At 39.7% G+C, this 14,625-nt stretch overlaps 1 protein-coding gene across 2 annotated transcripts in view; it reads left to right on the top strand.

Moving 5' to 3' along the window:
• Positions 1-12,012, top strand: part of LOC145771391 (uncharacterized) — a 126,741-nt gene extending 114,729 nt beyond the window's left edge. The window contains exons 12-16 of one of the 2 annotated variants that reach the window (XM_082583154.1): positions 263-345; positions 1,783-1,954; positions 9,160-9,301; positions 10,419-10,562; positions 11,027-12,012. In XM_082583154.1, the coding sequence (XP_082439280.1) occupies positions 263-345; positions 1,783-1,954; positions 9,160-9,301; positions 10,419-10,562; positions 11,027-11,154 (669 nt within the window). In that variant the 3' untranslated portion in view covers positions 11,155-12,012. Of the gene's footprint in view, positions 1-262; positions 346-1,782; positions 1,955-9,159; positions 9,302-10,418; positions 10,601-11,026 lie in introns of both variants that reach the window. The other variant, XM_082583161.1, reaches the window with a different exon arrangement.
• Positions 12,013-14,625: the final 2,613 nt, after the last annotated feature.

The following is a 14,625-nucleotide window of genomic DNA, read 5'->3' as shown; positions in this document are numbered from 1 at the left end:
GATTGCAGCGGCGCCGCTGACGTGTAAGGTCGCGTCTTCCTTTACACCCTTGTTGAGTTACCATTAACACGCTGCTTGGGTTGAAGTAGGGTGGTGCTAGTATAGTTTTCTGTTGCTGTTACGTGAAGGTATATTTATGTTCTGCTATGTTTTTCAGACGCAGTGCCTATTTAGTTTATTAAAGCCATTAAATGGTGTCATCTACTTTTGTTACTTAATTCTATTCGTCACAACAATTAAATAATGTTTTACTTCCTTCAAGACCCTTATGGAGAACACTCCTCCAATCACACCAGATCAATCCCCGCAACATTCTTTCAACGAACCTGAAAATAATCTGGAAAGGTTAGAAATATCACAAAGTTTTGTAAATTACAGTCCTCGAAATTAGCGGCGGCACACGGCAATTGCCGTGGTAAATGCCGCCGCAAACGTCATAATGGCCATTCTGCTATGGCAATAAAAATGCCGTCGCAAAATGAGCATTTAATTTGGACAAAAATTGTTCAAAATTTCTTCCTGTTTGATTTACTCGCAGCGGGAGTTTAATCAGCAGAAACATCGCACCAAGATTTAACCTCGGACTATTTTACTTGCTGTGAACACTCACACAGTCTTCGCAATTAGCATATTTTACTTCGCAAAAACGTTGACGAGGCCAAATGGCAAAAGTTGAAATTGCCTCGGCAATGGCTGTGAACGTTTATTACGAAAAAATTGTACCAAAACATGTAAAACGAGAAGAGAAAAAAATAATCGAACAGTCGATCACGACCGCACTGTTTGATTTGTTGTAATGTAATAATACCAAAAGTAGCGATAAAGCGAGCAACGCAATACGCACGCTGTTACGGTGATTCACGTTAAATAATTTATTGGAGGGGAAAAGTAAGTTAATTTTGGGATGATTCAACGTTCGAGTCAGCACTTTGAATTATCATGAAATAAGGTTAATTGCTCAATCAGGTACCGGTAACAAATCAATAGCTCCCTGCGAGAAGATTGCCTCGATTTACGTATACAGTACAACACTAACATAATTTCGGCACAATTAGGATACTGCGAGCAACACAAAGTCTGTTGGATAAAGAACTAGTCCGAATTGGAATCATCGGATGCTGTATCGGAGGATGAGGTTTTCGCGTCGTCACTGGAATACTTGAAGACGCAAAACTGCCCGTTCATGAATGCGCGATGCCATATGATCGGAAGCATTACTTTTCTTTACTGCCAAAGAACCATTTATCCAATTTTGCACCACTTTTTATATTCGCAACGACACCAGTAAAAAATAAGCATTCGATGAAAGAATAACTTTTGCGTAACAATTATGGTTAGCCAGTATTTATAAGGTTGCAAACTTTTTACAGTTCACAAGAGCATTGTCAGCGCATAAAATAGCTTGCCTGATGCTCTGGGCTACCGCCGTGTGACACACAATGGAGAAGCGCATAAAATTTCATTTGATTAAGGCATACGGCAATTGCCGCCGCAATCCAAGGTTTGTTGATTTGGCGACGGCAATGTTTTTGCCGTCGAAGATGGAAGCTAATTTCGAGGGCTGAAATTATAAAATAATATGTTACTTTTTTACTTTTATTTCGGACTCATTGCCCCAAAAACATCTCAATATCGAAATGATAATTTACCCAAACCAATTCGAAACGCTATTCGAATAAGCGGATTTAAATTGATTTGATTACACTGATGTCACTTGTGCACTGACACTGGCATGTTGGTAAACCTCAGCGTCATTATCAAGTCATTCTTTGATTCTTACAGCGGCGCTGGATTATCCAGTGAAGTTAATGCACCTGCTTCAGAGACGCTCGATAAAGTATGCACCACCGAGAAGAGTGGGGAAAATGATGTAGAAAGTAAATTCCCATCACAAAAAAGGATCCATTCAGGAAGCCAACAAAGTCCACATCGGACAGTTGCAAAAAATGCTGAGGTTTGATTTTGATTTGTTCGTGAATAGCTATACATACAGTCAGTTGCTCTTGTTATGCACTTTTTGGGTTTATCGATTCAATCACTATTTTTCAACCTGGTGTTCGTGCACTGCTAATGGTATGCAAGTACCACTTCAGGTGGCATGCAGACAATGCGTTTGTTTGGAAGAAAACTATAGTTTTAACTAAACGTTAAGCTAATTTTTCATTGTTTTAAATGTTTGCATTGCAATGTAGCCAATAGTTAAACAAAAAACATCTCATGTGTCATCAATGATAGGACTTATTGTCGTGCCGGGAAATCTATCCAGATTGCTCTTGTGACGTTATAGCAAAGAAACACAAAACTTGACTACCGGTATGCATATTTACAAAAGGTTCCCTATTTGGTGTCTATCTCAAAAACTGACCAATCAGAAGCCGCATCGCTTTCTTATGACTCCAAAGCAAAACTAACCCAATGCCGCGTAGAAATTGCAGAACTGGCAACCCTAGAGCAAACCTGCAAACTCGACGAAATCACATATGAATACTGAAAAGTTTGGGTGTTCATCAGGACAATTATCGTTTCTAGCACTAGTTGCTACGTTCATCTGATGAAATTGAAAGTAAAATTAACAACAAACAAGATGGTTTATTGCTTCACTGACGTTTCGCGCACCATGACAATGCGCATCCTCAGAGCGAATAACATACAAAATAAAATTTCACCAGGTTATATACTGCAGTGCGATTGAAGGCAAGAAAAAATAAAACACGCAATATTTTAAAAATTTGCCAATGATGTGTGAGCGGTTACTTACCACGTTAAATTACGTAAAAACTTCCAACAATAAACATAAAAATTCAAAGCGGTGACGACCAACAGAAAAAGTGCGATTGACTTTTTATGTTGGTCGTCACAAGCAATAAGCATAAGTCATAAGCAGAGTAGACAACCGGAAATAGACATTGCCGTCGGCTGCAGCGTGGGTCAGGTGTACGTCGGAAGGCGTACACCGATGCATAGCGCTCAAGTCCGCTTTCCCGCAATGCAGGATAAAGATATGAAAAACAAAAACAAAGATTATCAAGGTATTTTATTTATTAAGGTCCTTTTTTGTACTAAAAACATGACTGAAGTCTGAGGTTACTTTTTATACAAATGATTAGTTTGTGGGCCTACATTGGAGTATGGGTTAATTTCAATACATCACACCATCAATACACTGACTAGTATTATTGACCAATCCAATGTAGCTTTGTGCATATTAAATTGTGCTGGGCCATAGGCAGGTGAAGTAGTTGCCCCTCTGTCATCAACAAAGTCACTAATTTAGACAAAAATGTATGTAATTAAGCAATGTTTGGGAAACTACAAAATTAGCACAATCTGATAAAGTAGGCTATGTTAATTTGTTGTTTGTAGGCTACAACTCCATAACAGGATAGCAAGACTCTAACCCACAGACATGAAATCATTTGTAAACCTTTGTGCATTTGCCCAAAATATAAATTACATAAAAGCTGTAAACATAATGAATACACTTTTTGCTACTTTTGTCCACCTGAAGAATTGTTTACTTGATTAAAAATATTAAAAACTTTCAATCACTCCTTTATGAAACAGAAACATTTCTTCAGTTTAGGAATAAGAAATATATATGCATATTATGGAAAGACATATATTGATTTCCATTAAGGATAGGCTAGGGGATCTCCTGACTAAGAAGCAGCAGGCCAGCGATTCTCCATCAAGTATCAATTAATCATTCTTTATTACAAAAATACATGGAAAATCAGCAGAGCCCTATTGGCATATGCATTTCGCTCTAACTGTAGAGCATCATTACTGCCTAAAAAGCAAACATAAGAAAGCATTACCTAAAAGCTGTCACTAAATAAATAAATGAATGAATCTGCAGTAGCCTAAGACAGTGCTTTTCAACCGGGTATACTACAGGGTGACCCAAAAAGATTCGTACCCATGTTTTAGTCGATTTTTTTACATTTGGAACACATCTTGGGAAAGCCATAAATTGACTAAAAATTGACAGAAAAAGCTAAAACTCTGGTCAATGGTCTTCCATAAACTGAATAATGTGTGGTTGTAATTTGAAATAAATAGCTTTTCAATCAAAGTCACAATTGAAATTTTTATGGGTACGAATCTTTTTGGGTCACCCTGTATATACCCAAGTGTATACCAGATCAAAACTAGGGTATACAGCTGGAGAAGGGTATACACATACAGCTTCGGAATGGCCCGTTTCGGTGAGTCCGATTCGGTGAGTCTGATCCCTTAACAGGGGATTTTTTCAATTTTTTTTTTTAATTATCAGGTACCGTAGCCTAATTATCATTGCCGTTTTAGGGTTAGGGGTTTGGGGTTAGTGTTAGGGGTTAGAGGTTAGAAACTCACCGAATCAGACTCACCGAATAGTAGCAGACCCATACAGCTTAGATCTGTGATAGTGGATGTCACAACAGAGACAGCAATTGGCATATTTGTAAACTTTTAACCGGACCTACTGGTGTGCGGTTATTACTCGCCAACCTGCTTTGTGCTTTTGACGTGTGTCCGCCTATTGTCAGACATTTTTCTTTTAACTTGGAAATATTGCTACGTATTTTCCTGAAGATAACGACCAATGTCTGGAAGCAAACTCGTGGATTATCCAACCATTTAATAAAGAACCAACTGAGGATGAGGAATTATTTGAACTATACGGGCTGATTTAAATCAAAAATACTCATTCCGAGAAGTGGATTACACAGAATGTTGGGTTTCTCTTCTTGAATTTCCCGAATACAAAAATCCCGCGCAAAAAGCCATTGATCCGTACTATTAATCCAATTACTGTATATATTGTATCCAGTAAACATCCCATGTGGGGGCACCTTGACTTAGATAACCGCATGGTTTTTTCGGTGCCTCCATGGTGTAGTTTCCATATTAAAAAAAGCGATTTGTTATATCTCCTGATGTGTACATTGAAAATGAATGTGGAGCTATGCCGAAATAAACTTGATTGATTGATGTCTTGGTGCAGATGCCTACCACTCATTTGTGTGAAGAAGGATTTTCCAGTCTTGTTGAGATCAAGTCAAACAAACGAAACTCGATACTTGACATTTGTCGTATCCAGGCTTGCACCCGGTTGGTGAAGATTTAGATTAAGTGGACGGGAAGGCAAGGAAGCCAATCTTCGTGTCCACCTTCAGGCATGCCTTTGAATGTCCTGCCAAAGACACAGCCGCATGCTCTTGAGTGGTGTCGAACCGGTGCCCTTTCGATTGCCGTTCCACGGCTCTCACCACTCGGCTATGCATCCGGCTATGCACTTGACATTGATTCTTTATTAATGCGGGGAGGAATAAAGAAAGAGTTAACGCCACGTTATGTCCAACTTGCCGAAACAATGCAACAACAAGCTAGCCATTAAATCTTCAATTTTGACGTTTTTTGCACTTTTGCATGCGTAGTTTCTTGTGCCTAGTTCAAGACTACTATAATCACTTTAACAAACAATTAATTAATTATTAGTTTTTTTTTACTTTCTGTGCACAATTAAACATTGCTATTTGTGAGGTATACGAAGTTATTAAAAATTGAAAAAAGGTGTACCACGGACAAAAAGGTTGAAGAGCACTGGCCTAAGATACTGTCCAAGACTAACTGGTAGAATACTGCGTAAGTATTTACAGGCTGCGTAAAATATTTATAGGCAAATTTAAACTAAACTACACGAACCTAACTACGATGACAAAATAATGATGACAATGCGCAAAAGTAAACCAAGGTTGATGAGAGTCAAATGGCTAAAGCAATAAGTACAAAATGAAACTGTGTGAAAATAGCATGTCAAAATGAAACTAGGGAAAAGCCGTGTATTATGAACCCCCTAACAATAAACGTTCCTAATTTCACAACTTCAATGAAAATATAGACAATATTTACAGAACAGCAAGCTAACATGCATAGCTATTCCCCATCAATACATTAGTATGTGATATTTTGCAATAAAAAAGTTATTTCAATTTTATTAATTTACCAAAAGAGTTCATATTACACAACCCTCTGTGTAATATGAACCCCTGTGATGTATAATATGAACCGCTTTGAATCATTGCTGAATAGAGGTGGATTGACTACACAAAACTGCACTAAAGCAAGCCACATTACATGTGCAGCATAACAAAATTTAACATGTTTCGCCCATGAGGCTGGGCTCATCAGTATTGCACCGTATGTGTTAAACTGTTTTATTTGCATCAACAGCGCACGGGTACAAATAATTGACACGGCGAGAGAGCACAAACAAACATAGCCAGGTCGAAGACTTTCAGAAACCGGCCTGCCACACCCCGCGGCGGCGGGGAGCGGCGTGATTTATGGGGTGACGATGCACCCGGAGGGTTAAGTCCACCAGCTTAGGTCGCGAGGGCCAGGCTGGGGAGTCGAGGTACCTGTGGAGGGAGAGTGTGGATCGAAAAACTATATGGCCCGTCCGCAAATTTAGAATGGCGGAGCGGGCCAGGGAGACAGGCTCTTTCTGCATAGCCCAGAAAGAAGCCCTGCGACGAACCGGGCGACCCGTCGTGTGTGGACGCTGGAACCGGCAGTAATTGACCGCCGGGCAGCGCCCACGTCTCCTTCACGCGTCCTCGCGCAGGTACTTTGACTCTTATACCCGGTCTGCCAGTAGGCAGAGCGGATAAAATTGGGGTCTCCCACGAGGAAGAGAGTCGAACCATTTAAGGATAATTTGGCTCTCGTGGCAGACGAATATTCAATAAAAATGTGGAGCAGAGGCTCGATGAATCAATATACTGTAATCAAAAAAAAATATATATATATATATAGGTGGGAGTGTAATTAATACTCACTGGAGAAGAGTAAGCTTTCATTCGGCGAGCACGGATGTGCACTGGCCAGACGTTGAGGCAGGTTCGCCCAGCTGGGTCGGGGAGGCTAGCGATCAAAACCAGAGGCACTGATAGGCTGCATTACCGGTAAAAATAGAAAATTGGGGTAGAAGTTTTGAGGCTGCATCGAGTTGATCAGGGGATCGTGTTGATCAATGCATTGAAAGCGGAGCGATGTTGATCCGAGCGGGCAAGAACAGCGTTACAAGGGGAAAGCAGCGTATGACAGTTCGAAACAATTGATTGATTAGTACATAGAGAATCTAGTGAGGATTGAAATTGCTTTATTCGACCGCCGCTTTACCAGTCAGTTTAACTCTTATCTTTGTGGAAAGAAAAGAGCCAACAAAACTAGCAGGCGCCAGGGCAGAGGATATTGTGAAGAAAGGGGCGTTCTTCCCGGCTATCACCACAAGGCTGAGCACTGACTAGCCCAGCCTCATGGGCGAAACATGTGTCTATCGCTGTCAATTCTTGCTACAAATCGGCTGCCAAGAAACATATTGTTGATTGGATGGTCTGAATGGCTAGCGTGGAAGCTATACCGTTATGGTTAGCGAATCGCAACTGCTCGCTGTACTAGTGAGTGCGCAGCCTTGTGCTGATAGCCGGGAAGAACGCCCCTTTCTTCACAATATTTGATATGTTGCTGTTTTACGCTCAGTCGCTCACCGTACCGTTACTAACGAAAGTCAAAATTTGATTCGGAAAATTTGAAAAAATTTGACGTGATAAAGCAGTGGTTTTCAAACTTTTTCAAAAAATTTGTTGAACGTTCCCCTTGCGATTTTTTCAACGACTCACGGTCCACCAAAAACTTAAGGCAAATTAGCGCAAAAACGGTAAATAATAATTTATTTGTAACATGCAATTAAAAATACACACGTCAATAAAATGGGTGCACCTGCTTGGGTGTTATCAATTCTATGTTAAGTTCCGTTTGGTTCAATATGATCTTGATATTATGCATTACATCTAACATGTTTTGAGCTAGGTATCAATGTGACATTGACTGCTGTATCTTTGACACCACCTGCAACAAAAAGTTTTCCGATAGCTCAGATATTTTCCTACTCACAGTGTCGTTTGACAGAGACACTTGCTTCAGCTTTTGAGCTTCAGATTCTCCCAAAACGTTTGGTACAATAACTTGGCAACAAGGCAAGATCAGTTGTTCTCCGATGATGTGACTTGTGAGGCTTCTTAGCGATAGCTATTTTTCTTGCAACTTCGTAGGAGGCCCTTAACCCTGCAGTATTTTCCTTCAATTGATCACTAGTGCTATCAAATCTTGGCCTAACTAAACTATTAGCTTGCCGTTTAAAAAAATCTGCATCTTTGTTTGGATAATCCGGATGATGTGTTACCAAATGTCTTTTCACCTTGCTGGGTTTTAGAGCAGAACTTGCTAAAACTTTACAGCATAGCACGCTCTGCGGCTTTTCTTCTCCTCCAGAATGTATCACAGTGAAACCAAATTGAACTTAGGAATCATTGAATCTTAATATTTTTCGAGGCTGAGCCATTTTCACTTTTTGTACTAAAATTTAAGTTAAAAATTCAATCAGTAAAGTTAAAAAGTTGTTAATTTTTGGCTAATTTGACTAAGGTTAAAAAAGCTAAAAGTTCAGAAAGGCATTCAATCCAAAACTCAAATCAGTAAAAATAACCAGCTTTATTCAACTTCGCCTTAGAACTCCTTTTTAGTCGAGTATATTTCGTAATTCTGTTCTCGATCTGGTAAACGCGAGTGTTGTAGGAGTACGTCACCACTATGCACTCGATGATGTCACAAAGGCGATAGAAACGAAACAAAGGCTATCACAATGAAACGAAAGACCAGGCTTAAAAAACTGAGTGAAGGGATGCCAAGCTGGCTTACTAAAATATATCTTTTAACTTTGGTTTGGAAAATAAGCTGCCTGAAAATTTTTACTTTCCACAAAAATTTTTTCTTCGGAATCGTGTTAATTTTTTTGGAAGGTGCTTTGCGGTTCCAGAAAATTGTCTCACGGACCCCAAAAGGACCGCGGACCCCAATTTGAGAACCACTGTAATAGAGCAATTCAATTTTTTTTTGTAAACCAGTGATAATCGGAAACGGATTACTAGGTGACCTTTTAAATATTTTCGAGAGTGCCAAATTTGTTTCGAAATTCTTGGGCCGACTTATCGGCTAATTTGTCCATGTTAATAATCCTATTTGAGTAGAAGTTTTTCGATAAGTTGTTGACACGCACCAAAATTTTGTGAGGAATGTTTCCGTATTTAGATCTCTAATTATTTTCTTGTTTAGAGCGACCAGACAAAGCGAGAAAACGTAGGAGAGAGCGACAGTGACGAAGATGGCTATAAGAACAAGCCAAAGAAGAGAAAAAAACCTAAAAAGAAACCAAAGCGCGATCCTCCCACCGCCCCCGCCCCTATTTCCCATCAAGGTGGAAATACTTTATTTCTTGTAACTTTTACAATAAATGCAGAGAGATACTGTTCAACAGGCATTGGATAAAGACTTGCGTTCTTTTGGTGACTATACTAGGTTACCACCTGATGTTAATACTGATACCCAGCTTTTACTTCCGACGTTTCGTCAGTCAGCACGACTAGCTTTGACAAGGAGGCTGAAACAGCTAAACACTAGGCTACCTGTTCACCATTAAATGGCACAACACAAAAACATGCTTACAAAATGAATAAAGTAGCAAGAACCAGAGTTTAAAAAACGCAACAGTAGATAGTAGTAGTAGTCCAGTTTTAATCCGGTGATGTCTTCTTTACTGAGGGTGTCTGGATTCACCTCCAAGTGTCTCAATCACTTTTACACCATGCCTCCACATCGATGTGTCTAACGCGTCCTCTCTTGTCAAGCTTATCTTGCTGCTTTCCTCCTCAACTTGCCTTTTCCACGTTTTCATGGGTCTTCGTTGTGCAGAGATAAATAAATTCACGCTGCCGGATAGTACTGTTTATAGGCATCACTGTGTTGTCAATTAAATTGAGCGGCAATCTTGTTGCGTTTTTTTTACATCTGGCGGGCCACTATTGATATGAATTTAAAAAAAAAAAAACGGAGTAAATACATTATAACATAATACAGTAATCAGAAAAACTTTTATTTTATGAAATGCACCCATGAAAGGTAACAACGTTATAATGTTCAGTGTTCATGAGATTTTGAAGTAAGGTCTTGAACGTTGAACATATAATTCTACCTTCCATAACACTTTTTGTTACTCGTAATTTTTTGATCTGAATCTGCATAAAAAGCATGTCCCAGTTTTTCTGTAGACCATCAAAAATTATACACGGACCATTGGTTGGCGATTCGCTGGTGAGGACAGTTACCATTGTTGGTAGAAAAGCAGAACTAAACAACTAGTTTTCGTCACTGGACATAATGGCTTCAGGAATCCAATGTTTTTCATTGACAAGTTTTCAAAACAAATGATTTTATGCTATCCTACTGAAACGATTAAAGCTGCTGGTCTCATTTTCTGATGTTGTCTTGAACTGTTTGGTTGTACAACTTGATGTAACCCAAAAAATTCTTTTTAGAACTATCAACTATGACGCCTGATCAGAAAATCCAAGTCCTCCAAAACAAACTCACTGAGATGAGGAACGTCTATCAGCAGTTGAAGCAGGAAGTTTCTTCTATAGACAGGAAACGGAAGCGTGCCAAGCGACGGGAACAAGAAGGCATGTCTTGAGCTAAATGACAATTATATTCACATAAGGTGATGATATGAACTTGGAGAGAGGACATTTTTATTTGTCTTTGAAATTCAAGTCGAGGAAGAATAGAGTTAAAAGGCACAATTTGAGATCACTTGGTTATTTTCCTGTGTAAAATCGAAAGAACCTAACTAAAGTAGATTATAAGTAAGGTACCCGGTCAGTTGGTCGACAGGACAATTGGTCGACAGGACGTTTGGTCGACAAGACATTTGGTCGACAGGACGTTAGGTCGATAGAACGATTCATTTTAGGGTTAGGGTTAGTTAACTAACCTTAACCCTAACTCTAACCCTAACCCTAAAATGAATCGTTCTGTCGACCTAACGTCCTGTCGACCAAATGTCTTGTCGACCAAACGTCTTGTCGACCAAATGTCTGTCGACCAATCGACCGTACACCATAATTACGACCAACTTTTTCCACAGCTCTTGAACGATCTTCCAAGAACAACGCCTCATTGACTTCGCCGACTAAGCCACTGTTGGCTGGCAACCAACAAGGAAATGTCGGCGGCGAGAACGCTTCTCTCGATGTCGAGACTGTGTCTGCTTGATGATTTGACCTGTCCGCCTATTCCCGCTTGTAATAACCTTGCTGATGCAATTGTCCTTACCGCATTTACGTTGCTTCATCGCCTGCAAACATTTGAGTTAATTGATGATGCTACTACAGTATTTTTCTATTTTACGTTTATAGCAAAATAGTTTGTTTAAAATACGGTTGCGTTTCGATCAAAATCGAAGTCTTTCTTAAGAAAGTAACCTGCTTCGGGGACTTGGAAACTTGAATTGCTTCGTGGCGTATCACTTAACGGGTAGTCTGTGATATTTTGTTAGATTTGCAACTACTTAACTATCTCTAGCATTGAATCATCTCTGTTAAAAAGACAACTAGGTTTGGTCGGCCATGTTTTCAGGATGGACAATCACAGACTCCCCAAGGTCACCTTATTCGAAGAGTTTTCCACAGCCCACTGCAATGTTGGTGCCCCCAGGAAGTGCTTCAAAGACACTCTAAATAAATCACTGAAATTATGCCACTTGGACACTCGACGTTGGATAAACCTTGCTGAAGATAGAGATTCGTGGAGGTTCACTGTGCATAAAGCCGTCTCCAAGTACGAGGAAACGCGTATCACTAATCAAGAGGAAAAGCGTCGCAATAGACAAAACCGTCGGAACTGTCCACCATTACCATTTGCAGGCTTGATGTGTTATCGTTGTGGCCACGCCTGCCAGTCACGCTTGTAAATGAAGTGATTTTTAAACTATTATTTTCGTTCCGAAGTACTGCCTTATACATAACTGGAACAATTGCGTAACATTTTTAATCATCTTCGTAACAAAGCTTTTATTTCAAGCTTTTTGATCGTAAAAGTTTTTTAAATGAAGTAAAAAAGAATGGACATCAACGCTGGATGTGGGATTCCAAGCCTCACGGACGTTTGCCCATTGGCTCTTAAGACCAACACCTAAAACCTTCTCCAGACCCAGTCCTTTTAATGAACCTTGTTCATTAAACTTTTCATCGTCACACATCTTATCTTCTCCGAAACAAAGGTTGTCATTTCCTTTCAAACGTCACGCTTGTCTGCTTTTCTTTCTGGTTCTCGATGTTTCGTAAGTCAGCCATTGTTGTACATCTCCTCTTCAAGTTTACTTCCTTCCCTTAAAATTAAAAGTTAAAAAAAATTATTAACTTGCAAAAGAGCTAAAGCAAAGGACAATATTTGTTTTGTTACAAACAGAAACTTCTAAATTGTTAGTTTCTCTGCTATTCTTTTTGCTTCTCGGCACTTGAGTAGTCAGCTCACTATTGCATAGAATCAGGCCCGGATTTAGGGAGGGCAGAAGGTGCAGGTGTCCGGGGCCTCCGACTTTTGAAGGGCCCCCCTAGGGAGCGTTCAAATATTACGTAACGCTGTTTTTCCGAATTTTTGACCCCCCTCCCCCATGTGACGCCAACGTAACGTTTTTGTCAACCCCCCCTCCCCCACGTGAAGCCCGTTTTGCCAGTTTATATCAAAATTATGACGTGGAAACACGTGCTGATAAAATATCTTGGTTTGTATGCACCTAAAGCTTACGTTTGAGACATGAAATTTTAGCTATATTTTTTTTTTGGAATTAAAACGTTATGTACCTACTGAAAACGTTTAGTAGCCCACCGTCCAAAATGTTTCTATCCAAACCTTTCATTGTTTGGTTATGTATTGAAAGAAACATCACAAAAGCGCAAAAGAAACCGCAAGGAAAGCTAAGCATCTTCGAATGGGGTCATCAATGCTTCAAAAATGTTTCTATATATTGGAGCAGTACTCTCGCTTGTGTGGTTCGAACTTGATGCATAATTGTCTTCTTCAGACTCGCACGTATGAATGTCTTCTACCTGTTGAGAGGCTTGTGTCAAAGTCGTTTGGTTCTTAATGAACATATGTAGGCCTAGGCCAGTGCTATTCAACCGGGTATACTGTATTGTATACCCAAGTGTATATCAGATCAAAACTAGGGTATACAGCTGGAGAAGGGTATACACATACAGCTTTGATCTGTGATAATGGAAGTCACAACAGAGGCAGCAATTGGCATATTTGTATACTTTTAACCGGACCTACTGGTGTGCGGTTATTACTCGCCAACCTGCTTTGTGCTTTTGAAACAGATACGCTCAAATATACTTCGCGAACAATGAGGGGCATTTTACACTGCACGGAAACCCAAAGGCTTCCAAGTTTCGTGACATATTCTGGATTGCAAAATTGGCATACTTGGCGTCGATTTTTGATCGTTTGAACCAAGCGAAGATCAGTCTTCAACGGAGAGGGGGTGAAATATTTCGGTCAACTAGCAAGATCAATGCGCTGAAGATGAAAATTGCACTCTGGAAAGAGAATGCTTTGTCGAGGAACTTCAATGACTTTCCTGTATTAAGTCAATACATGAAAGAGTCTAGCTGGGAATTTGAGGACGTTTCTGCTGAAGATAACTTGTCTGCCCTTATTGTTGGTCACCTGAAATTACCTGCCGACAATTTGACTACGTATTTTCCTGAAGATAACGACCAATGTCTGGAAGCAAACTCGTGGATTATCCAACCATTTAATGAAGAACCAACTGAGGATGAGGAATTATCGGAACTACGGGCTGATTTAAATCAAAAATACTCATTCCGAGAAGTGGATTACACAGAATGTTGGGTTTCTCTTCTTGAATTTCCCGAATACAAAAATCTCGCACAAAAAGCCATTGATGTCTTGGTGCAGATGCCTACCACTTATTTGTGTGAAGAAGGATTTTCCAGTCTTGTTGAGATCAAGTCAAACAAACGAAACTCGATACTTCTTTAATGCGGGGAAGAATAGAGTAAGAGCTAACACTACGTTATGTCCAACTTGCCGAAACAATGTAACAACAAGCTATAGCCATTTAATCAACTTCAATTTTGACGTTTTTTGCACGCGTAGTTTCTTGTGCCAAGTTCAAGACTACTATAATCACTTTAACAAACAATTAATTAATTATTAGTTTTTTTTTACTTTCTGTGCACAATTAAACATTGCTATTTGTGAGGTACCGGTATACGAGTAAGTATAGTAGTAAATTGCTATACTGTGAGAATGCTGCCTTGCAATTTCGCAATGCGAGGTTTTAAGCACTTAGAACCTGTATGGAATTAAGGGAATTACAGTACCGTAGTTGATACTTGATAGAGATTTTGTTGGTGCTGAATAGGTGCTGTTGGATATGATTTCAGCTTAATTTAGTATCCAAACGACGAACCAGCCAGCACAAATAAACTACCGTACTCGTAAGCGTTACGTAACGTTTTGCTTGAACCCCCTCCCCCCCGATGTGACGCTAACGTAACGCTTTTCATAACCCCCTCCCCCTCAATAGCGTTACGTAATTTGAACGGCCCCCTACGTGGAAAAAATGTGATTTTTTTTTCTTTAAGTTTCTGCAAAATGCTATGCAGTGCTAGATTAATGCTACTGTAGACGTAGAGATGGCTTTTCGCGCCGTAA

The sequence above is a fragment of the Aplidium turbinatum genome, chromosome 1 (assembly GCF_918807975.1).
Source record: "Aplidium turbinatum chromosome 1, kaAplTurb1.1, whole genome shotgun sequence".
Lineage (NCBI taxonomy): Eukaryota > Metazoa > Chordata > Ascidiacea > Aplousobranchia > Polyclinidae > Aplidium > Aplidium turbinatum.
Note: the sequence above shows the minus strand (reverse complement) of the source record. Positions and strands in the feature narration are given on the sequence as shown.